A 24994-nucleotide genomic window follows, 5' to 3' on the forward strand; every position below is an offset into this window, starting at 1 on the left:
GTTGTTCTTCCAGCTTGGCTTTCCCAGAAACATGGTGAAACACTGGCTTGGAGTGAAAAATGCTTCTGTTGTCCAAAGCACCTGATCTGTTCTCCCTGCAGGTCTTTCTTTTTAAGTATCTAATTTAAAGAGGTCTGATGAAATCAAAGCTGAAAATGGTCTTGAGATATCTGCACAGTACCAAAATAGAGTTCTGTGCTTCGAGTTTTGAGTGTCATACAGCTAAGTAAGTAAATGTATTTTCTAGCTCTTTTGTAATCTGAAAAGCATCCTGAGCATCTCTTCTACAGAACTACTTACATGTATTTGAAGGTGTTGGGGTTTTTTGCTTATACTATTCAAAAGTCAAAAGTTATCTTCCACCTCCATGGCATAGCTATTGTAGATCTGTCCATGAAAAATATATTTCTCCTTAAACTTTGAAACTTTTTTGTAAGGCATATAGATAATCCTCATGTGCAGTGATACATGGCAAGTCAGTGGCTGTGTAATACGCTTCTTGCAGCTGGGGTTGGATGTGAAGAATACTCCAGCTGTTGCATGCAATGGATTTTGGATATAACTCTTGTTTAGCATTTCTCTTCCTCTAAAAATGGCCTGCTGGATCCTTAGCAATAAGTGGCAGGGGCCTCAGTTATTTGACGATGCCTTCAGCCACCTCGGTTGAGCCTTGTGTTGTGCTGAGGTGTGTGTTCGGTTTGAACTGGGTGAAGTCCTGTTTTTTGAATCAACAGTGCAACTTTGGACTTGGCTATCCATGGTCCTTCAGACAGGTATCAGCTCTCTAGCAGACTACTTAGTTCTCTGAAATATTGTGGGTTTGTGGTAAACTATGATTGTCGTGGACTTGAAAGTTAGTTGTTGTTGGAGCAGCATCAGAAATGTGAAAGTTTTGTCCTTATTTTTATCTTGTGTTAGGAAGGTTTCTGTAGCTTAGTCAGAGATGGCTGCACACAATACTGCATTATAAGAAAAGGTATACTTCAGAAAGGTGGGCTTTTTGAGCATTAAAAATTTAATTTGAAAAATTAATTGATGCTGAGCTGGCTTGTTGATGCAGAAAGTATTCTCAAAAATTTATGCATTTGTGTCCTGCAATTTTTTTTTAGGGGAGAGTACCCAGTTCTGCCTGTAGTTAGGTGAAACCTCGCCTCAGTGTTGTCTTCTTTCAAATATATTTACAAAACCCCCAATATATTGAAACATTTTGTGAATGCTTCACAGAGCAGCTTCATTTTCAACCTGAAATTGTGGTTATATTGGAATAATGAAGTCATTTCTCAGTCTTCAAACATAGGTCACTTTTTGAGCAAAGCGGATTTGCAATATTGCAAGCACGAGGGATCGTATTTTCATGTTACAATTTTTCTTTTCTAGTGAGGGTGATGTCTTCATGGTCTTTACGTTGTTGAAGTCATGGGGACTCAAGGTTTTCCACAGAGAATTGCACTTATGATTCCTTTGCTGAAGTAAGGGCACAAAATGGGGTCTGGTCCATTTTACTCCTAGTTTTCTATGCAATGCCTTGCTGTGAAAGCAGCACAACAAGTGCAGGTACTATCCCTGTGCGTTATTGTCAGAAGAGGCGAAGTTGGAGGCTGGAGACACTGTGCTTTGTTGGCTTCTGCTTCAGGACCTCTCTGGAGCGCTTGTGTTGGGAAGGGATGCAGTCGTTTTTAGGGAAGGATCTGTTTTTGGGGACAGACTTGCTGGAGGGAGCGGAATATTTTTGCAGACCGAGAAGGGCAAGGAATTAATCAAAGAGGAGGAATATGCATAAATCAAGACTCCTGTAATTCTATGAAATGCAAGAGGGCATTGGCATAATGAAGACTTGAAGAAGAGAAGAATGTTGGGTTTGTTAGGGAGGAGAATATCCCTTTGTAGGCTTGCCAGTCTTGTTAATGCTCGTTGGACCGGTAGCTAAAGACATTTGGAAGCAAAAAAACCTCGGCCCTCGCAGGCACTGTGCGCGCTTTCTTCGTTTGGGACCACGGAAGTGGGATGCTTAAAGCCCAATTTCCTTTCATTTCCACAAGCTGATTTGTTTTAGCCCTTGAGTAATAGTCTTTCTTTTTCCTGTCAAACTTCAAGACTCCAGAAAAATCGCATTCTTAAGAACAGGATTGCTTAATAATGGCTTGTTATTAGGGAAAATAGCACGTAGCGATGAACTGCTTGCTCTTGACATGTATGCATGCTGTATATTCACTGTGTGTGCAGTTCTACAGCTGCAAGTTGTTTTATCAGTCTGTTCAACTCTTAACGTGTTTTGGTTTGACTAGTGAGACTAGTGGAAAGCGTCTTCCAAGTAATATTGTTCTGACTTTATTTGAAGAGCTAGAATGAACAGAATTTTATGAACATGGCTAGTAAAATCTTTCAGTGCCTTTTTGACATTAACTAGTATATCTGTTTCTTCAGGAAATTATAATAAGTGTGGTGCTTAAAATGTATTTTAATTTCTTTAAACCCCATGTTTTTTTGTACATGGAGTATAAATAGTTTGGGTAGTTGTCTTGTAGCCCATTTGAACGTTGATAGGCTGATCGGATCATGTAAGTGCAAGGAACGGCTGTTTTCACCACATTCTCTGTGGTCAAAATGCACAAAACTGTGCCCTGGTCACATTAATTCTTCCACCTCATAGGCTTTGAGTAAACCATCATGAGCTTTTCTTTTAACCAGTGTGTTCAGCACTTTTGTCAATGAACAAGAGAGTTTGATACTGCCAACTACGCATTTTATAATCTTTTGTGTTATAAACCAGCATGCACTTAGAAAAAGCGATACATCATTTCACAACTGCAAATTCTTTTATGAAGCCTTGCCTGTCAGTTGCGTTATTCAGCCATTATTACCTGTTTTAAATTGTTAAAGCAGCTAGAATTTGTTTTTTCTAAGGATACTTAGTAATTATCACTGATGACATACTATACCTTACAGTTTAGCACCCTGCGATACCTCTTCTCCGCTGCAAACTGACTACAGCAGTTGCTTTCACAGTAGGTTCGGTTTCCCATGCTGGGGACTGATTCTGTGTTTACAGTTAAAACCATGTTGAAGTATTTTTCAAGATTGAGGGCTTGCATTATACTTCTGGATTTGTCTCATGCTTCACCCATCAGTTATTCGCAAGCAAAACTTTTGTTAAGTAATTATAATCTTAAAAAAAATCAGCGCGGGTGTGAAAATTTTCATCGTTTTGGCTGACCTTTAGTTGTAACATTATTATGAGCGAATGCTTTTGAGCTTAAGGCATGCAAAGTCAGGCCCCTCTAGAAATGGTATTTGAGTTCGTTGCCACATTGTGTCAGTTCTCTGATGTGTTCAGCTTAATTTGCTGTGTATGTGTTCATCAGCCTGACAGTCTGTGAAGACTGCTAATAGTTTTCTTTCTTTTAATATAGCCGGCTATTGGATCGAGCTTTTGCATTAGAGTGCAGTGACAACAATCCTGTGTGTTGCTGGAAGTAACAGATTCATTTAATACAATGCCTTTTGTTCATCTTCCACTTAGATTCCTTTGTGTTCTTTAAAAGCCTTTTGTAATCTGTAAGTATTTTAGTCTTCTGTGTAAAGAGTAAAAACCTAAGTGAGGAATTTGACTTAAAATCATTTGTTAGGTTAAATTTTATGGGGGGTAAAATATGACAGCAGTAGAAATTGTGGTCAAATGCTAACATTTTACACTTTAATCAAACTTCTCTGGATGTCTTTTTTTCCAATTAGGACTGGATTCTGCATCAGAACACTCCTTCTCACATTGAAAGCTGCCGCCAGTTACGTCAACAGTAAGGAATCTGTTTAAAAAGTTCACTTGGTGTAAAAAGTGTCTGTGCATGCACGTGGTCTGTGAAACTGTCACATTTCCTTAATGAGTATCCGAGTGCTATGCTACATTGGCTTTAGACCATCAGGGTAAAGGATGAACCAACACTGGGTGCTTCTGAAGTCCTGAGCAGGAACGTTTCTCTGTAAAAGCTACTGCATGTAAGCAAAAATTGTGTTCAGATGGCAAACATGGCTTTTTCACTGACGTTCTATTTTTTAACATTTAACAGATACCCTGATTGGAACCCTGAGTCTCATTCCTCAAAGAGGTAACTGCTTCTTGATTACAGGTTGTTTTTAATTTGTTGCTGTTACAAGCCTGTGGTGGTTAATGCTGCTAATTTTCCTGTTTTGCTCACTGGCAGGCTTTGTTAGTGGTGTCATGTTTGCGTTATGAAATGGTGTGGGATGCTTTTGTCTTAAGTTCATTTAATAGTGTAAGTGGTGTAGTATCTAAAACTCTTTCACAATGATGAGAGTAAACACTGTAGAACTGTCTGAAGATTGATACAGTCAGCAGCCTCATCTTGAACCTTCCTTCTAACCGTGCTTGAGTTAGTGGTAAGTTACTGGATGTGATATAATACTAACCGAGCGAGACTGACCAGTGTTGGGTCACTGATTAACCTGCATGAGTGATTTCTGACTTTTAGAATCTTTTTTCCACTTAAGCCACTCTTTGCAACTTGAAACCTATTTGACAATAGGCATGCTAGCGTTAGCTCTTATTTCTCGTGCTGTTCAGTCCCTACATCCCCTGGGGAGCTATGTGATCACAAGTAAAAAAAACCACTGGAATTCATGAACTCATGTCTCTTCTGTCCTTTAAAATTATGCTGTTTACTATTAATTTCTTTTAAAAACACACCCTGTGGACTAATTCTACTTGAAGCTCAGCAAGATTGGGTTATTTTCCTAGTTTAGTATTTGTACATATCTTGACTTGCGTACAAATAGAGCTTTAATTTTTGCTAGATTTTCCTGTGACTACGTTAATTAGTTTGACATTCTTCCTGGGAAGCTAACTATTCAGTTAAAAATGTTACAAAGCTGATTATGTAGGTCAGGTTAATTTGCAGAGTGCATCTGAGGTCTCACCATGTTATAAACAAAGAGAAATGAAACTTTGAAGAGAGAAAGCAAATAAACTTTTGAAACTTTCATGAGGAGAATAATTATATTTTAAAACCTCAAATTGAAATTGCTGTCCAGTGCTGCTGATGTTACATACAACCCTTGCAAAGGAAACTGCTTGTAGCTGGAGGACCTTAATAAATTGGAGAAGTGTTTAATAGGAGTTTTTATGAGTGAGAGTGCGTACTTGCAGGTGGGGCAGGAGTTGTTTTTTAGGGTGGTGCTTTCTTAAATCCTTCCTGATGACAGCATGTCTTCAGCTGTGAAAGTTAGGATACAGCTGTAGGCTTTCAGTGATCACAGATGTGCAGAGCTGCTGGGTGCAGCCTTGGGGCAAGGTCGATGAGCTTGTGATGTACTGTTGCCCCTCTGGTTTGCCCTCTCTGCTTTTTATAAATTGTGCTGGTTTGTTAATATATTCAAATGGTCTTCACTGGGCACAGGAATAATGGGGTTTATATGGATTTTTAATTATGTCTGAAACTTGCTAATTAAGTAACACTGTGAGATATGGGTATGTGAGGTGGGTTGGAACATCATTTAGGAGAACTGAGGGGTTTTCAGCTGTCCTTATCTACCTGCTGGCCAAAAAGGTTGGGCAGCAGCTTTCTGAGTTGCTTCTCATCCCCTTCTCCTGTCTGTCAGTCATTGGCCCTTTCTCCTTAAGCGGTTTCATCTCAGAGGAACTTTGTCTATTCAAAGTCTTAAGCAGTAATAATAGGGCTCGATGTGGTGATTCATTAAGTGCTGATGCTATAGATTACCAAACTGAGATTTGCTGTTACAAGCCTGTGGTGGTTAATGCTGTTTTCAGTTGAAATGTAAACGCCTCTTCCATGTTGTGTTAAGAGAAATCTATTTTAGTTGTCCGGCATACAATCTTCCCAGTAAGTCTAGTTGTACTGGATGTAAATGCAACTGTGTTTCTGTTAGTTTTGCTACGATAATGGCTAGTGAGATGCTGCTTTCTTTGTCGAGTCAAAGGACATGCTACATCAGTGGCTTCTTCCAGTTTCAGATCTCAAAGGTGCCTTGTTTGCTGTACCTGGGTTTGAGTGCTGGTGCAGTGCCTTTTCAGCATCAAAGAATTCAGTGCGGGCTGAAAAATCAGACAAGTGCTTGGCTGTAACACACTGGCCTGCCATCTGACAAGTTCATAAAAAATACTTGGGATATTTAAGCATATACTCTTATGCATTTTCCAAGTTTTCCCTTTTACTCCTGTGATCTTTCCTGTCAGGGTTTTCCTATGGCTGACTACTTTCTGTGTCTCTAAGAGGGACTGTTTCTCTCATGGGCCTCTTCACTGTTACTTCTTTCCACGTTCTTCATCATTTTGCCACTTCTAGGTAGCATAAGTATGCAGTGGATGTATGTTTATGCAGTGCTTTCACATTCCTCTTTCAGCCTCAGTCAATCTTTTAGACATAATGTCTCAAGGTTGCTTACTTCCAAACTAAATTTGGGAAGAGCAAGGAAAGTATCTTATATTAATTACTTATTCATGTATCCTTTTCCTGTTATTTTTTCATAGCCCTGCAGCTTATAACTTCAGAGTTTTCTTTGCAGCTTTCTGTTGTTCCATGCAGGTTGTTCTCTCCTCCTTGCTTCTTTTCAGTTCTGTCTACCTGTCCTAAATTCACATAGCAAACATGTTATCTGTCTGTTTGTTAACAGATTAGACTCTAACCTTTTGTCAGTGTTGGTTCTTTTTTGCAGAAAGTCTGTTTCAACAGACTCGGGTTAATGATTCTTTGCTGCCTTGTCAAAACTTGTTCTATGCCTTTATTCCATTAGAAATGCTGGTGACAGAAAAGAAAACCAGACCCCAAAGCGTCGTTCCAACTCTGCCAGTCCCAGTCCTAGACGTTCGAGGGTCACAGGCTCCAGCTATGTTCTTCGCCGATCACGATCAAGATCCAGGAGCCCTGGCCGCTTCAGGCCAACGAGGCCAAGAAGTCGAAGCCCGCGGCAGATGCGTCGACTTAGCCCCAGACACAGGTCAAGGTCACCGCAGCGATCAAGAAATCCATTAAGAACTAGTCCACGGCCTCAGAGATCTTCCAGTAATGATTGGTCATCAAGGAGGTCAACCCGATCTCAAGGTAAAGGTGGATACAAGCTGCCAAATTGAAACTTCCTTTAATTTCTGGAAAACTTGAGTTCATTTAAAGAGGTTTATCTGTCCAGGCGGTCACCTAGGTGTTTTTCATAGGAAAATTCTGTTTTTAAAACCAACCTTTGCTGTTGCTTTGTTAGAAGTATGCTTACAAGAAAATGGGCGTTCTGAAAGGTCTGATGTCTTCTTACCTAATGTCAGGAATTGTTTAATTGCCTCAAATAACTGCTGAACCAAGTGTCTGTTCCAGGTGTACTCAGTGTTTAAGCCAGTAAGGATAGTCAAGAATTAAAAACAAAGGAAGGCTCTTCTTCCTTCAGCATCAAAAAGGTAGTTCTGCAAAGGCAGTGTGGATGAGGAGAATGAAAATGGAATGCTCAAAACCTGCATTGCATGGAGGTGCAATTGACAAGGAGAGCACAGTGTTCTGCAATAGTTTTTGAGAGCCTGGTGCCTGAAAGGCTTTCAATGAAACATTCTAACAGTTGAGGTCGTTGCACTGTTTTGTGACTCTCCCCTTCAGCTTACTTCTTGCAGTTTGCGCTTCTAGGACGTTTTAAATAAGCTCTGACAGTTCCACGTAGTTCATTTTGAGCTCAGTCTCTGGCTGAAATACCAGTTCGTTTGGAGTTTTTGTTTCTTTTTGAATTCTGAAGAGAAAAAAATAGAGGAATTTTAAAAGGTTGATTTTTTTCTTTGATGTGTGTACTGTGGCTATGTTGTTTGTATGCTTTCAGAAAATTAAGAGGTACTGAGCTCTTTTGGGGAGGAAGTCTAGGTGACAAGTTGTGAAGGGACAGGCAGGTTCAAAGAGATCTTCAGGGTAAAATGCAAACCACTGTAACGTAGAAGAATAAGGGGAAGGAGCAATTAATAACAAAAATATAAATTTTCCACAGAAAGAAAGCATACAGGAAATAAATGTGTCAGATCATTAAAGAATAATTTAAAACAACAGTCTGTACGACAAAGAGCAAGACAGAGGGATACAGAAATTAGGAGAAGGCATCAAGATAGTAAGTACTGCTGTGTGTCAGTATGTGAGAGGAGGATCCAGGTCTTGAAAACATCTTTTCTTACATTCCCTGACATAAAAAAATTAAACAATCATTCTTTTGCTCTAGCTGTTAGAATTTTTGTAGATATCATCCCCAGCATCACATTGTCAAGTTTGAAACAGCACAGTGAAAATGGTACAGAGGTTTATTTTAATTGTTATTTATAGGCCATCTCTGCTAAAGTGTGATTAAGGTTTTTTTAACTTCACCAGGGCTCAAGATTAAATCAGGAGTGGGTGGTGAAACTGAAACTGTAGAAAACCAAACAGCAATGTATGTAAGTTTTCTTTTAAAAACAAACAAACAGACCTCAGTTTGTATTCCTGTCCACTCTCAGACAGAAAGGCAGCTCTGGAGGCAGTAGTGAAAAGTTTGGGACCTGGCTTTGTAGCAGAGTTCAATAAACATAAGTCACTTCAAGCAGCTGGGCAAGGATCTTCGGGATTGGGAAAATCACCACCTTCTCATGGACTCCTAGGGAAGATGCCTGGAAATATGAAGAAAACATTGAAAACGGGAGTTTCTCCAAAGGCTTCAAAGACAGACGTGCTTTCTTTGCCTGGGTCAAGTTCTTCATCTCCTGAAACTGATGATTTATCCCAAGGCAAAGAAATGGAAGAGGATGAGGAAGACTTACCCACAGGAACCAGTGGACCTCGTCCTACTTCTTCTAATAGGGTGAGTTTCTTAATGTTTTTCTCTGTGATTTTAAGAATTTGGGTAGTATCTCATCTCAGGGGGTCACTTGTGGGAAGATTAACTGTTCTGTTTGCTGATTCTATGCAACAGATACTGCCATTTTGATGCAAAGATTTGCTGGCTGCAAGTAAGCGATGATTTACACAGCAAGGGTTTTTTAACTGATGTGAAGCAAAGCCTCTCTACTGCTTTCCAACAGCAGAAAGAAATGTCTGTTAAATTGGGGTCCTTGTTTTACTGGGCACTTGTTTGTATGAAGCAGGAGTGATATCTTTTTGGAGGAGCTTACTGTGTAAATAAAAATAAAGGATAGGAGGCAGAAAGTGTTCGTTTTGCCCTGTCAAGCAAAAAAGATGAGGCAGAGAAATTTAATACTGTTGTAGGAAGGATCTTAAGCCAGTGTTGTCTTGTCCAACGCACCGACCTTTTGGATCTCTTAGAAACACCACCTATAAACCAGATTGTATTTTTAACTGTGGTAGATGCAGTCATCCTTAGTGGTCTCTAGCCTCTAAATGATCAGCAAAGAGAACGTTGCCTGTGCTGTTGAAAGCTAATAGATAGCATGGAAAGGGAAATAGTGGAATTGTGCAGCTCCTCACCCATACAGCCTGGACAGCTGGAATTATGTAGGCCTGTAGCACTTGATATAAACAGAAGGGCTGTATTGTGTTACTCGGTAATCCTATGACATGTCTTCTAATAACTGCAGATTGAGACAGGGTAGTAGAACAACAACATTGTGGCTTGGTCCTTGTGTTAAAAAAGCAAAAAACCATCAAAAATACCCCGGTGAAGTAAGCGGTCTGTCTATTTTGGAGTAATTTTTATTGCAGATCCTTTTTTTCTTCCTTTTACTGGACTTGACTTGGAAAGTGTTTATTTTTGTTTTGTTTTCAATTTGTAGCTGTTGAGAGATCAGTTGTTGAGTTGTGGGACAGTCCTTCAAATATCTGATTTACCGGATGATGGCTTTTCAGATCAAGATATTAAAAAAATTGTTCAGCCTTTTGGCAAAGTTAGTGATCTCATTGTACTTCGCTCTAGAAATGAGGTGAGTTTTCCTGTAGAGTGGTTTTTTTCTGTCAGAACGATGCAAAAAAATTCGTTGAGCAATGAAAAAGCGTTGTATTTGGATCCTCAGCTGAACATAGGATAAGGCTTCCTGAACATGTAATCTTGGAATAGCTGGAAATGTTAAGTTTATAAATATTCAGTTCTGCTTGCTACCTAAGTTGTAAATGTTAGAGGAAAGTTGGATGTTTTTTGTATGATACTGAAACCCAGACATTTTCTTTAAACTCCACATGAACTTAGAGAAGTGCATGCAGGTCTGTTGTGATGCAGATTTTCTAAGGAAAAATTGCAGTGAATTGCATCTTGTGCCTGTAATATAAATAAAGCCTGAAAGTGCCATTTATTTTAGGCCTTCTTGGAAATGAACTACAAAGAAGCTGTGATAGCAGCTGTGAAATATGGTGAAACTGTGCCAGTGCTGGTAAACGGGAAACGGGTGAAAATAAGTGTAGCCGAAAAGCCGAAAGCTTCTCCAGGCCAAGTAAGCAGCCTGTTGGTGAAAAACGTGACGCTTCATGGGTAGTTCAGTATTTTACTCCAAAACTGGTGTGCTCTAGAAAAATAGATCTAGTAGTTTTACTATCTTTTTAATTTCCTTTTCATAAACAGCAGTCTAAAATACACAAAAGTACTTCCTAATTAGTTTTCCATTTTCCTTGGTTAAATTTGGTATTTGTGAATAGTATCAGTTTAACAAACATTGAAAGATACAACCTGTATTTATATATACTTAATTACCATTAATAATTATTAATACTATTTTAATATGTATGTATGTGTATATATATGTCTTTGTACCTATACACATACACACACATTTGTAAATAAAGTATAAATGATGCAGCAAAACTTTTTTCTTTCTGTCCCTTTTAGGCCAAAATGAATGTAAAAAAACGGGCTCTGAATATTAAAAAAGTTGCACCAAGTACAAAGTAAGTGCTGCCATTGCATGCGTTAGTGTTAGTTGTAAGGGCTGGAAACCAGATGGGTTCAATCTGTTTGGTTTCTTGTGTTTTACTGTTTTTGAGATTTTGTAGCTGTTTTAACATTCATTAATTGTCTTTAAAATTGACTTATTTTTTTCCCCTCCCTCATAATAGAAAAGATCAGAACACTATCACTAAGACAACTAAATCCATTACAGGTGAGGTTTTGGTTACTTTTTATCTGATGATACATCTGTTGTTGCCTTCCCTCTTTGTTCCCTTTTCTTTGTTTTTATGTGAATGCTTTTCATAATAGTGACTGAAAGTGAGTCCAGAGGGCTCCCAGGAAATGTCTGGTCTTACGCTTTCAGACGTCGTCTTTTTCATGCAACCTTGTCTTTCTGTATAAAAAGCCACAAAACACAGCTCTCAAGTAGCAATAAAAAATCCCCACCTTGACCTGTGCTTATAATCTGAAATTTTAAACATTTGCCCCATCTGTTGGAAGATGTGTGGCACTTTGAGCTCCATAAAATAAGTGTAATTCTTCAAACTGATATTTAGCCTAGTGTGTAACATATTTAAGGTTCTTTCACAATTAGTGCTAGTGCTTCTCAGTGTCTTATGTTCCTTGAACTTCTAAATTTCTGCCCTGGTCTTCTAATGATCCAGACAGAAATGATTTCAATTACTATAACTTGGTCTGGCGGAAAAACCTGGATGTCATACTATTAGAGAAGAACTTTTTTCTTTTTGTTAGTATTTCAATGAAAACAGGACAAACTGCAGTAAATACATCAGAAGCCAATGAAACTTTACAAAAAATTTGATGGTATTATAATATGACTTTTACTTCTGGTGTCTTTTTTTTGTTACTTATTTTATTGGCTTTCGTGAGCAGTTATTCTGAGCAAACTAGGGACCAGACATTATAGGAAATTGTGCTTTTTAAAGATGTATGTCTTGAGTCAATCGTCAGCATGGTGAGAGCATCCAGCATGCCTCAAAGCTGTCTCACAAGTGGAAACTGAATTGTTTTGTCAGTTAAAAAAAGAGAACACAAACTGTTTTGCAGGAGCAAGGTGTTTTCACCAGAATCCTGAACAAATTCACAAAAGATACTCTACTTGATGGCTTTCATTTGGTAGTTTGTTGGAATTAACTTACGGTTTAGATTTTGGGGTTTTAATTTTTTTTGTCGTATCAGTTGAATTGCTGCAGATTAAACTGGTTTTGTATGTATTTTTATATTCTTTGTAAGTAACTTAAGTAATAAGTGTTTCTACTAATACATGGTTTTGGATATTTTATGTAGGTAAAAAAGAAAGGACTAAGAAGTCAGTGATGATGGGAGATAGTAAAATCAAGAAAACTTCAAATTCTGCGGGTAAGACAAATACGAACTTTTACTCATTATTTGGAAAACACAGGCAGGTGCTTTTCTGTACCCTTGCCCCTTTCCAGAACAGTTATTTAAGGTGGTGAGTGTAAGCTTTTCACACCTTTTACTAGGCTTGCCAATGCAGTAGGTGGTTAGGTAGGCAAGCACTGTTCTCATGCCTTGCGGCTTGGCTAATGCAGTGATTATCAGTGCTGTTTGTAGATCTAGAATAGCAAAGCACTAGGGAAAGGAGATGAGCTTGGGGAAGCAGACCCTTTCATGCAACCACAGACTTACACTTGTTTTGCAAAACTGTTCCTGTATGTACAATTTCTGCCCATTTGTGACAAGGAACAGGAATTTATGTGATAGGTCTGTGAATATCTGCCAGAAAAACATATAGTGCAGTTCATTCTCCTTTTGCAAATCGATTAGTTTAATATGTTGAAATGCAGTATGCTTTTTCCTGTGGTTACCTAGCAGTAAAATCTGTAGATGAAGACCTTCAGACAACAACAGAAGTGGAAATGGAAGTTGGGGAAACTAAGCTCTTGGACCTGAAGACCATTACAGAAGGGGACAGTGTTACAGAGCCTGTAACAGAGCCTGAGAAGCCAGCAGAGACTCAGTCCAAAGGAGTGACTAGTCCTGCACCTGTACTGGGTAATTCTGATACCCTAACGCCACTTTTAAGTTACTTTCCTAGTAAGTTAAAAACATAACTAGTTAAGTTATGTGGAGTTTAACATTATGTTGTCTTGAATTTACTTGTTTTTTAGAGAAACTTGCACAGATGCCTCAGGTGGTGGCATTGGGCTTGGATGAGTTTAATGAAGCTTCCTTAATTGATCAAGGTAAATTGCAAACTGACAGGATTTTTCTCATTTCTGTCTTAAACCTCTCTGCTATTGTGAACTAAATGAGAATTTTTAAGTCCAGGAAATTAAAGTGACACAGGGTATCGGAAAATAAAATCTATTAGAACAGGTTCACTGACCGAAACAAAACTTCATCATGACTGAAGTGGCTAAAACCCCCTGAGATTTACATCTTTCAGCAGACACAAGATTTTTACCTAGACCTTTTCAGTGCAGCCAGGCACTTTTATTTACAGCTCATTAGAGCAAGAGATTTGGGCTTTCTGTCTGTTCTGTTTACCGCTCCACCGCTGATTGTTTTAATCTCATTGCTTTACATTGCCTGCTAGAGCTGGTTCAGTAGATGCTGTTTCCCCCGTATTTTCTAACTGATTAACAACAGACTTTGTTTTAAACATCGCTTAAGTGTTTATTAATTCTTGGTTACTATGCATGCATAGTGGAGATAGGTTCAGCAACTATGACCTTGCCCTGTTAGAGGCAAGTACAAACATTTTACAGGAGAAGCGATTTTCCTTTACCTGCGCTTGCCTCTCCTGTATGATTGCTGATTTCCTGATGTCTGTATTTTTCTGAGCCTTTCACATATCGCTGTGGACTTGTCCCAAGAAAAAGACTGTGTGGGCACACTGTGGGGACCTTCAGAGTCATGTGGTTGTGATTATTCAACTGATAAGGTCTCAGTGTCAGCAAAGTGTGTGCATGCTAATCAAGGGATTGTAATTAATTTTTTTTATCCCTACTTAAACCTTTTCTTTCTGGAAGCATTTACATAGTGCTGTGTATGTTCCACCAATGTAATTTGTCACTGTGAGTTAAATGAAGGACTATTTAATTTTTCGTGGTGGCAGTGGTGATAAAATGTAATGCAAGGTGTTCTTAAAGCTCTGCAGTATTTAAATAAATCTGCTGTGCTACTAAACTACTCCCCTACCCCCTTTTTTTAGAAGCTCTGATAACGACTACAAAGAGTGAAGAATCAACAGAACCCGCTAGCAAGGTCAGTCGAAAGGTGATTGAATCTGTGGAAGTTTTTAAGTAGACACTGGTGCCATTTCCAAGTCTTGGTGCTCTCTCTGAAAACTGCCAGATTAAATCCCTTGCCTGTTAATTTCTTGTGAGAAATAATGATTATTAGAAGAATATTAGACTATTAATTAATAAATAGTATTTACTTTCTCCTTGCTGTTTGTGATTTGATAGACATCTGCCATTTCACTCTCTGGCTTTCTGTTTTTTCCCTTGGAGTTCGTTAGTTACACCAAAGCTCCTTTATGCTCTGATCATCTGTATTGCCCTGCTGTGGGTTTCTTCTCTTGAGATACAGTATTTGCACATCAGTCCTACAGTATTTGCCGTGTGGGCATGTCACGAATATAAAGTAGTGGCATAATTATAGGGGGGGTTTGGTTTGGTTTGAATTTTTGATGAGTTAACAAGAGAGCCTAAGGTGTGTGTGGAATTAGCTTAGGTGTAGATAGTCTACAATGGAGCTTTAATTAAGGTGATTGTATGTTATAATTAGAGAAAAATGTTAATAGAATATGCTTTGTTACTAAATCCTAGAAAGGTTTAAATGATCTTTGGTTTTGGGGTAGTTGCGAATATTATGATATGCTTTTGAGAAGTGCTTCATTCAGTGTAACGGTGGTTTTACATAGTAAAAATAAATGGTCCCTTCAGAAAATGCAGCAGTTATGATTTAGAGTTGAAGAAATACCAGTAACATTTACTTTTGCTTGTTTACAGGAACTTGATGATACCTGTGTGGTTCTTATTTCAAACTTGCCTGAGAAAGGATATTCTGTTGAAGAAGTTTCCAACCTAGCAAAGCCCTTTGGAGGACCGAGGGATGTGCTAATTTTATCATCTCATAAAAAGGTATTCTAATTGGTATTAGTAGTGTTTTATCGTAGAAGCCAGGACATGCTTCCACCTGTAAAAAAGCAGCAAATGCTTTTTAAACAAATGTAAATGTGATAATGTAATAATGCAATGCAGGAAGCATTGATGTGAGATGCTCTTGATAAATTAAAGTTTTGTTAAATTTTTTTGTTTTCTTACTTTTAAAAGGCCTATCTTGAAATAAATAGAAAATCTGCAGATTCCATGGTTAAATTTTACACCTGCTTTCCAATGTCGCTGGATGGAAATCAGCTCTGCATCAACATGGTTCCTCAGTATAAGACTATAAAAGATGAGGTAAGTAATAAAACGTATTGAAATTCTAGGATATGTGGTAACATTTTGATACTGAACAGGATTTTGAATTTACGCTGACTTATACTCTGCCTGTTTTATGCATTCTGATGGTTTGTGCTATTGAAGCCTGATTCTGTTAAATGTCTTTTTGGATCCTGGTCTTCTGAAATTAGAATAACACAAGTGTCAGTAGTGCTGATGCTCTTGATTTTGTTCATAAATCAGAAACTAAAAAGTTGGGAGTTAGTGACTGCCAGTTAGCTGCTGCTAGTAAAGATGTATTTTATAGTTCGAATCTTACAATGTCTTTTTTTTTTTTGTTACAGGAAGCAATATTTACTGCTTTAATTAAAGATTCTGACCCTCAGGTAAGTTGCTAGCAGTCTAACTTTTCCTCCACATGCTCTCAAAATATGTTACTTTAAATTGGAATTAGTATCCTTCATACTGAAATATTACCTAATTTAATTATTATCTAAGCTTTCTCTGGAACTAGATGCTTATATATGTTTTCATGGACGAATGAGCAGGGAATAGAATGAGTAAATGTTCACTTAATTTAGTTCTGTGATGCGTGAAGTGCTAGGAATTAAACATTTAATAGGAGTCCTTTGAGACCCTCCCCTTCTGTTATGTTTTTTCCATGTTTTAACAACAAGCTGCTGACCACTGTAGCTTGGCGAATATGCAGTGTTTGCCTGTATGGAATGCCACCCATTTTCCCAGTGTGCTTTATAGACAGATATTTTGGTTTAACTATCTAAACCACCTCTGTGCTTTGTTTGGTGTAGTGTGTCTCCCCAGTTGTCCCTCCTGTTCCTTCACTGCACACACTGCAAGCTGGCCAGTGACGTACAAAGCGTTTTAATACAGTGTAGGTAGGTAGAGGTTAATGAAATTACAGCTTTTATGTCTTCTGTGAAAAACATTTTCAGGTTATTCTTGATAGAGGCTCAGTCATTGTGTCTGAATGTATGTCTCTGGGCTGAAACAGTTGGCACAAGACCTTCACAGGAGTGACTTTAAAAACAGCAGTCTCAGGAGCTAATTGTATTTGGTTAAAAAGCATATTGCAGAGAGCCCTGCCAGCAATAAATCACTTTCCAAGAAACCCCCAAAGGCTTGAATTTTCAATTGCAAGTGTGTCTGGGGGATATCTCCTTTCTCCTGTGATTGTTGGTTGGCACTAGCAGAAACATGTGAGCATTTGCTGCCAGTGCCCCTGCTACCATATCCTACTTATGCCTCTGGTCTGCTTGTGGTGAAATATTTTTTTCTGCTCCTGGTAAAGTGATGAATAATGGAAGAAAAACATACCAGACCTGGAAAGCAGAGGGAGCAAAAAAAGTCTTGCTTGTTGGGAGTGAGTAGTGTGTTTCTAAAAGACACACAGCTTTCAGGTATTTAAAGATAAGGCTTGTTTAAGATTTCAGAAGTCTGCTAGTACCTTTGGACTTGTGTTCTAGGGACCTTCCCTTTGATCGTAGAAGCATGGCATGGTTTGGATTAGAGGGGGCCTTAAAGCCCACCCAGTCCCACCCCCCTGCCACGGGCAGGGACATCCTCCACCAGCCCAGGTTGCTCCCAGCCCCGTCCAGCCTGGCCTGGGACACTGCCAGGGATGGGGCATCCACAGCTGCTCTGGGCAGCCTGTGCCAGCGCCTCGCCACACTCATGGTAAAGCATTTCCTCCAAATACCTAATCTAAATTTACCCTCTTTCAGCTTAAAACTATTTCCCCCTCATCCCATCACTACACGCCCTTGTGAAAAGCCCCTCCAGCTTTCTTGCAACCCCTTCAGGCACTGGGAGGTGCTCTGAGGTCTCCCCGCAGCCTTCCCTTCTCCAGGCTGAACAACCCCAGTTCTCCCAGCCTGTCCCCACAGCAGAGCTGCTCCAGCCTCTGACCATCTCTGTAGCTCCCTCTGGACCTGCTCTAGCAGGTCGTTGGCCTTAAATTTTTCACAAAATACTTGGTGCCTGGGCTTAGTCCATGGTTCTGCTGGTAGTATGTGGCTGGTGATGGCTTTCCTTTGTTGTCAGCCCACATGTACATGCTGCACCAGGATCCTTCCTGGTCAGCAGAGAGTTGCTGGTCTCCTTGATACTGTGTTCCCACAGCAGTAGTGGTAACTCTGAAAATTGAGAAACATGAGAAATAATGTTTGACCAAGGATCGTTATGTTATTACAAACTGAGCAAGTAAACCAAATTGCAACTTAAAAAACAGGGTTGGAGTCTTTTGGACATGTTTCTGTGCCTTGACCAATTTACAGTCTTGACTAGGTAGTGTCTGCTTTTACCAAATCTGACTTAAACTGCAGGGATGTTTTGCAGTATTGCTTTAAAATAGAACACTCGATCTTTTTGAGTTTGTTATTCTTTACTGGGAAGTATAGCTGAGGCTTTTGATGTGCTGCATAATAAATGGAAAATCTGGTGTGAGTCTGAAAACATGAACATTGGATGCGTGTGAATGCTCTTTTTCAGGAAACTGAGCAATACAGAAGTTTTCTGTGAGGCTTTTCTAACCTAGTTCAGTAGTTGCCAATAAGACAGCTGAAGCAAGTTTTGCCATTGCTTTTCTTCAGGTGAATACTGAAACCATACATAATCAGTTTGTGCATCTTGGGAACTTGCCAGATGATGGATACAGAGAACTTGAAGTAGTTTGTGTGGGACTTCGATTTGGAAAAGTAGGTCATTACGTTGTCCTGAAGAATAAAAACAAGGTAAATGTAAATATAAATTTTTTTTCTATGTTGCAAAATAATGTACTAGGGGAAAAAAAAGGTAGGTTTTTTATCTCCCAATACCAAGAATGTTTTGCTAATGATAGATCAAAGTTTCTGACTCTTTTCGCATTCATCCTGAACAGGAAAATAATTTGTCTTACTTTTTTGGGGGCAGTGGGGAAAAAAAAACAAACCAATAAAGAAAACAAACTTAAGGTCATTACCTGGCCTGAACAACACAAGAACAGTTTGTTAAGCTCTGAAAGTAAAGCTTCCCAAATGTCTGCAAAAATTATTGACTTTTGATGTTAGAGGTGTAGGTGGGAGGGAAATAAGTTCCCATTCTGTAGGAAATTTGGGGAAAAAAGATTAATTTGTTGTGAGAAGTGAAACTGTCAGAATTACTGAGATTACTTTTTGTTACAGGACACTTCAAAACATCATGACTTGATTTTAATGTTTTAAAAAATTCTTTGATATTTTAATATTTAATGTTGCTACTTTTGCACTTAACATTGGATTTTTTATTTTATGAACTAGATTTAATGTTTATGTTTTAACGATTAAAATGGAACTGTGCTCTCTTTATTACAAGCTATTTTAAGTGTCCTGCTACTAAACCGTAGAACAGGTGAAGATGCTTTTAAGATGATAGTATTTTTCTTTATTTTAAACTTACTGCTTTAAAAAGTGACAAGGAGAACTCTGCAGTCAGTGAAACATCTAGGGTGAATTTCTAGACCCTCAGCTAATTCTGTCGCATTGAACATAAAATGCTTTATTCCATTGAGTCAGCACTTTGTGATAGTATTTGATGGACAGCTCGCTTTCTGATCTGTTTTCAATAGCAAGAGATGTAGTCAAGATCCCAGCAGGGCACAGGTGGTTTCTTTTGTTTTGTTTTTTTAAGGAAAAAGTAAAAAAAGGGGTGGCTTATTTAAAGCTTGCTTTAAATGTAAACAAATAAACAAGAAGAGGTATTACCAGGTTTAGAATGCAACTTGAATAGTTGGGAATTTTTAAAGGTGATATGTAAAACTCTCGTACTATTATTGTACTTGATAGATAAAAAATAAAGAAGTGAGAGATTTCTAGTATAGCAGGTAAAGTTTTGTGTGTAGTTCAGTTTACTGTTCCCCTGATGTAATTTTGCAGATTTTTTCATGGGCATGCCCTTCCCCTCGCCTTCAGGGTGAAAGACTCATGAGTTAGAGCAGAATCAAAGAGGATGAGTCTAGGAGCCCAAAGGCTGGATATGTGGGTAGGGAAGCTCCAGGCTCCACTCTTTTGTGATGTAGCTTCTTATTTAGTTCTGAAGATAATTCCAAATGGAGAAATCTCTCTCTTCAACCTCTTGGAGAACAGCGGGCTCTGTTCTTTCTATATCCAGAACAGGATTTCATCAAAAAAATGCTGCTTATAGCTTCTTTCAGATGAAGATGTTGAAACCCTTCAGGAATGCCTGGGTATCATATGGTATACCAATTGGATTTACTAAACATATTCTACAACACAGAAATAAGATGGAGTAACAGTTATTTGAGGCTTGTGCTTTTTCTCCTTTTAGGCAATTCTACAGCTGGATAGTCCCAAATCAGCCAGATCAATGTACAGCTTCCTGAAGCAATATCCTTATAATATGGGTGAGCATACATTGACCTGTACATTGTCACCCAATGGAGAGTTTGTTGAGGTAAGATTTCTTTTTTGATAATACATCATTTCTGTGGAATAGAGCAACCCTTCCATGAAGAGCAGCTAATGGTGACAATGTCAGTATTTCCTTCAGTATTTGCTGTCATTGTGGAGGAGAGTGAAAAGTGTGCAACAGCTGGGAAGTTTGTATTCTGGGAGGTGGCATAGGTGTGAAAGTATGTGTTGCTGTTTGTCTATCTTTTGCCTCTATTTCACAAACATGTATGGAATCTCTTGCCACTGATGAAAATATTTCTTAATGAAGGATAAAAAGAAAGAAGAAAGGAGGAAAGCAACTCTTCAGTACTGGTTAGAAAAGGATTGATGATTGACATTAGTAGAGTTTCTCTGATCTAGTTCGATTCACCTTTAGCAGTTCATCTGTGATAGTCCTCTCGATTCCAGACTCTGTTGCGATGTCAGCATTGGTCTATGCACCCACAGCTGCTGCCATCTTCTCTCTTAAGAATGAAATTACTTGCGGTATTGAGCAGCTCCCAGTTTACTTCTGGTGACTTGCTGAAGGAACAGCAAGCTGCAGCAGCTGAACACCAGAGAGGAAGAAGCTTGGTGCATTGGATAGACAAAGAGTTTTAAGCAGGAAATGCAAACATCAGCCACATGCTAATAGCATTCCAGCTTCCAAAGTGGGGAACTTAAATCCAGATGTGGTATCAAGATAAGACCAAAATGTATATAGGGTTTTTCTGTTTGTTTTGTTGGCGTTCTGTTGTGATGTTTTTTTCTCCTTCTTTTTGCCTCTGTTTTTTAAAAGTGATTATCCATGCGAATTCCATTCTTGGAGCTCTCGTTCCCTGTGTGCTGCTGTTCCTTTTCAGCTGCATGACTTTGGGATACCATTTAAACAAAAAGATATGCCTGGAGGGGCAGGGCATCTTAGGTTCTTCCTTTCGCTTGTGTTCAGCACAAGAGAAGGTTTAACTTCAGGAGCCTAATGATAACAAGGGCATCAGTCCTTTATTTCAACAGGGAGGGGAAAAAAGTCATCCAGACATGTACTTCTATTTACCGAGCTGGCAGAACTGTCAGGATTATTGGCACTCTTAATCACAATTATTTGCACTACGAATCATGATGAATTTCAACTTTTTTTAAAGAATAGGTTGTGTACTGATCATGGGCTTGTATCATAGTTCGTTCTCTATTGTGTTGGCAGTTTTTTCTGCTTTATTGAAAAGCATTTTTATTTGTGAAATCTGTAGGGTGTGGTGTTTAGAATTCCTGTTTTTAAAGACATACTGTGTCAGTAGAGTTTTTAGGTGTGCGTTTTTGGCGGGGGTATCCTGCCAATAGTTGTCATGTTGCATCTGTGATAGTTTAGGACATAGGGCGATACACAGCTAGATGTGATTTGGGCACAAATGTTTTTCGAGTGGATTCATCATGCCCTTTCCAAGTAAATCAGCAGTCACTGTGCATATGCAGAGCCTGCTGTGAGTGAAGCACTGGTAGCTAAAATCAGATGAGCATGGGTGCACAGAGTGCTCTTTTCTCTTCTACTAGATGCAAGGGCCTGGATTAGATGTTGCAAGAGTTTTTTGTCTTCCCCCATTGCAGAGATGATTCTTCCCATTGCCAACTCTCTTTGTATGGGAGAAGATACGCTCTTCGTCTGAGCTGCTTTATTTTTGTATTTCAGTTCATATGGTGAACTTCAGCTCACGACAAAGACCATAAATTGTAATTGTGTTAGATGATGTCAGGTGCATTTAAGGGTAATAAAATCTTTTATTAGACTAGCTTTGTAGCTGAATAACTAAACCTTCAGACTTTGGAGCTTTCTCTCAATTCTAGAGAAACTAAGTAATAAGCTCACTTAGCACTGAAAAATAAGGAAAATATTGTTCATTAAAATGCTAATGCAAAGGAATGTCTGTCAAGGATGCATTGTGGGAACACTGTGTGATTCAAATCTGCTTTTTATAGCTGTTCCCTATAGCTTGTGTAGCAACAGAATAACATGTCTTTGTCACTATAAATGTTTCATCAGAGCAGAGTTCAATGCCAACAAAGAATGGCATTCACACTCTGTTTTCAAAATAATATTTCTTTCCAGCTGCACACTTTGGGTGATACGGAGTGCTTGTCTGATTTAGAGAGGTTGACCAGCCAGATAGCTGTAACTAATGCCAGTGGCATAGTATAACAGCAGTAATATAAGTGCTCACTTCATCACATCATAGTTTTGTTTCTGTAATTTTGCTGATGATGTCTGAATTTAATACTGCTGAAATAACAAAAGTATGGGGAAACTCCTGTAAGAATGAAGGAGGATGTGCAGCTGGAATACAGATTGATAGAGCACGGCTGCAGCTGGTGGCATGCCAGTCTTTGTCAGTGCGACTGTCACAGCTTTTGCATAAACATTAAAATAAACCTGGACTTTGGAGACATACTCCTAAACTTTATTGTTACCTGTATCTGAGATGGAGAGAGAAATGCCTGGTCACACTGATAAGAGGAAAAACTGAGGTTTTCTCCATCTGCTGTTTTTACTGCATTTTGAGCCTGTTCCCTCTTGTCCATCTTCAGTTGCGTTGCCAGAATCTGGATTATATGCCTAGGTACCATAGGAACATTGAGCTTGTAGCTCCATTTGCCATAAGCTATTTTCTGTAGAAGCCTTTCAATCAGAAGCTGGTCTGAGGGAAGAACAAAATCATTTTTAATTCACGATAACATGTTCAAATTACTTTGGCACTTACCTCTGTAATAAATGTTTTCAGAAAGGGAAAACTGAAGGCTTTGGAATTACATGCATAAATAAAAGATTAAAGTGAATTCTATGCACACTGAATTTATCTGATGTTCTTTCTGGTAGTGATACTCTTCAAATTAATTTGTGAAATGTCTTCAGAAAAGAGATTGAGATTTCAACAGCGAGTTTTCAAAGGTTGTTTGGGGTATTTTTGATTGCTCGGAACTAAGCTACTAACTGTGATAGCTGCGGAGCTTTGATGGTTTGTGGTTGTCTTTTTCTGGAAGACATTATTTAATTCAACATTTATTCCATGAGTTTATTCTATGTAACAGAAGGTAGAAATGTGTAGTTGTACAAGAAATGAATGCAGGTTATAAGGAACAGAAACTGGCTTTGGGTTTTCTGTAGATACTTGTTTGACTTAGAATGTAATTTATCTTTAAAAAAAGTGTGCTTCTGGTTTTCTGTGTAATACTTTTTGTCATGCTAACTGCATTCACCCTGAGCTCTGTGGCCCTTAGCATCCTTACCAATACAAGAATGAAGGTGCTGTCTGGAAAAAGATGGGTTTAATGTCCCTCTCCCCCAGATACATGACAGACCAAAAGCTAATTCCACTCAAAACCATGACAGCTTTGAAGATGAGGCGACCAAAACAGTTAGTGGTGTGCCACATGTTGTCTAGCAAACTTTTTATTAAAATCTCTTACAGTGCCATGTACTTGTATTGTCATCTCATGAAATCTGTGTTTCGTGGGGAACAGTTTTAGAACAATTTACAGTCATTTGATCTTTCAGGTGATACCTGCCTAAATTTGGGTTCGTGGTGTTATTAATTAGCTGGGTTATGCAAATTCCATGCTGATGCTTCTGAAAGTCATAGGTACTGAACCTCCTTTTTGCCTTTCAGGCTGAAGCTGTGAAAAAAGAAGTGAAGGAGGAACCAAGCAAAGGAAGGTATGCTTTTCAAGTATTCGAGGTTTTTTTATATATCTCTATTGTTCCTGGAATGCGTTTCCAAGATCAGGCAGATTGCTGAGCCATCTCTCTAACTGAGCTTGAGGAAAAGGCCTGCTGTGAGATCCATCAGCTGTTACTTGCTGTTCCTTCTTTGCAGCTTGTGTGTGTTCTGTGTGTGCAGGACATGTAGTGTATTGCTGTAGAGCTGTAATGTTTGTGATCTCTTTGAAATCTGGGGCTTTCAAAGAACATGGTCAGATGGAGTGAAATCCTGTGTTCTGTGTAGTTTAAGTTTGTTATTGTTTTACTAATTCGGCCAGGATTTTACCACAGGTCCTGGAAAGTATGTTTGGATATACATGTTGGTAAGACAATTTTTTTGTTGTATTTAACCAGGAAGTGATCGCTTTATTTTGTCCTACAGTGCTTTCCTCTGTCAGAGCACCTGCATCTATTGTTTCTGTTTCCAAATGCTAAAAATAAACTGAAACTTCCTTGTTTAACTTATTAACATTAACTTCATGTGGTGATACAGGTCCCTGAATTGATTTTAAAAAAATGTTTAGATGCTGTATTAACACCAGAACCTAGAAATGAGAAATGATGGTTTTGGAATGTTCTATTTAAAATTGTTTTACGGATGCTGCTTGCAGTAAAATTTCTATTTGTGGAGAAACTATTTGTTGGTTTTAGAGTCTTGGTTATGTTCTCTCTATAAATGGATAGATCATTATAAGAGTTCTTGTTAACAAATAAGACTTAAAACACCTTCTGTGACTCAAATCCATATTTCTGGATAAGTTTTATAATTAAAAAATCCCACCAAGAACCAGAAACACCCCCTTGTATAATAATGGTCCCAAACTTCAGTTTCAAGTAACGCCATTATACTATCATGGCTGTTGCTATATTTCCACAACCTGTTTCTTTCCAAAGTTAGGCACTCCTAATTTCACAAAACTTCTACTCGGACCCTAGTTGATTTTGGAAGCGTTCAGTTTCTAAACTGTCTGTGACTCACATGTAGGCAGACGTGCAGGTAACCTTTTTGATTCCGGGCTGGTGGGCTTTAGCGAGCAGCGGTAATTAACCAAAACAAGTGAGTCTTACCTGCATCCTAGCTGCTGCTCAGCATCCTGCTGTGGCTGATCAACAATGGGAAAACCGACATTTTTCCCTACAGATAACACTAGACACGTTCTCCTTGTCCAAGACAACTGTCATCTTGCGAGCCTTTGTGACTTGACTGATTATCTTTTTTTGTGACATTTTATAAGAAGCAGAAAATACCTTAAATATTTATATATGAAGACCTTGTCATGTGTTTCTGGGGAGGGAAGGACTAGCAAAATTTGGGGAGCAGAATGGGCTGCCCTCTGGGTTGCCTGGGATGATGAGGTGATCTTAAAAAAACCTTAGGGATGCTTCTGGAAGCTCATTTGTCATCCAGCCCTAGTAGGTAGCTCATCTGACCTCGCGGCTGAGGTGACTGACATGTTTATGTGAATGCCTCTGCTCTTTTCAAGGATGCTGATGTGTTTTGCTGGGATTTGTTTTCCTCAGCTAAAATAGCT

The 24994-nt window shown here is 38.8% G+C and overlaps 1 protein-coding gene and 1 long non-coding RNA gene across 4 annotated transcripts in view; one reads left to right on the plus strand and one right to left on the minus strand.

Annotated features, from left to right (window-relative positions):
• Positions 1 to 24994, minus strand: part of LOC308067269 — a 139221-nt gene that overhangs the window by 49363 nt on the left and 64864 nt on the right. The window lies entirely within an intron of this gene.
• ZNF638 (zinc finger protein 638) overlaps positions 1 to 24994 on the plus strand; it is a 66442-nt gene that overhangs the window by 28900 nt on the left and 12548 nt on the right. For 2 of the 3 annotated variants that reach the window (XM_080395661.1, XM_080395660.1), the window contains exons 3-20: positions 3733 to 3794; positions 4065 to 4103; positions 6766 to 7073; positions 8483 to 8823; positions 9752 to 9898; positions 10271 to 10402; positions 10795 to 10853; positions 11022 to 11065; positions 12163 to 12234; positions 12709 to 12891; positions 13008 to 13082; positions 14054 to 14106; positions 14856 to 14987; positions 15180 to 15308; positions 15635 to 15676; positions 17900 to 18040; positions 19611 to 19736; positions 23371 to 23417. In XM_080395661.1, the coding sequence (XP_080251787.1) occupies positions 3733 to 3794; positions 4065 to 4103; positions 6766 to 7073; positions 8483 to 8823; positions 9752 to 9898; positions 10271 to 10402; positions 10795 to 10853; positions 11022 to 11065; positions 12163 to 12234; positions 12709 to 12891; positions 13008 to 13082; positions 14054 to 14106; positions 14856 to 14987; positions 15180 to 15308; positions 15635 to 15676; positions 17900 to 18040; positions 19611 to 19736; positions 23371 to 23417 (2132 nt within the window). The remainder of the gene's footprint in view (positions 1 to 3732; positions 3795 to 4064; positions 4104 to 6765; positions 7074 to 8482; positions 8824 to 9751; positions 9899 to 10270; positions 10403 to 10794; positions 10854 to 11021; positions 11066 to 12162; positions 12235 to 12708; positions 12892 to 13007; positions 13083 to 14053; positions 14107 to 14855; positions 14988 to 15179; positions 15309 to 15634; positions 15677 to 17899; positions 18041 to 19610; positions 19737 to 23370; positions 23418 to 24994) is intronic. The other variant, XM_080395662.1, reaches the window with a different exon arrangement.

Source organism: Falco punctatus (assembly GCF_963210335.1).
Source record: "Falco punctatus genome assembly, chromosome: 1".
NCBI classification, from domain to species: domain Eukaryota; kingdom Metazoa; phylum Chordata; class Aves; order Falconiformes; family Falconidae; genus Falco; species Falco punctatus.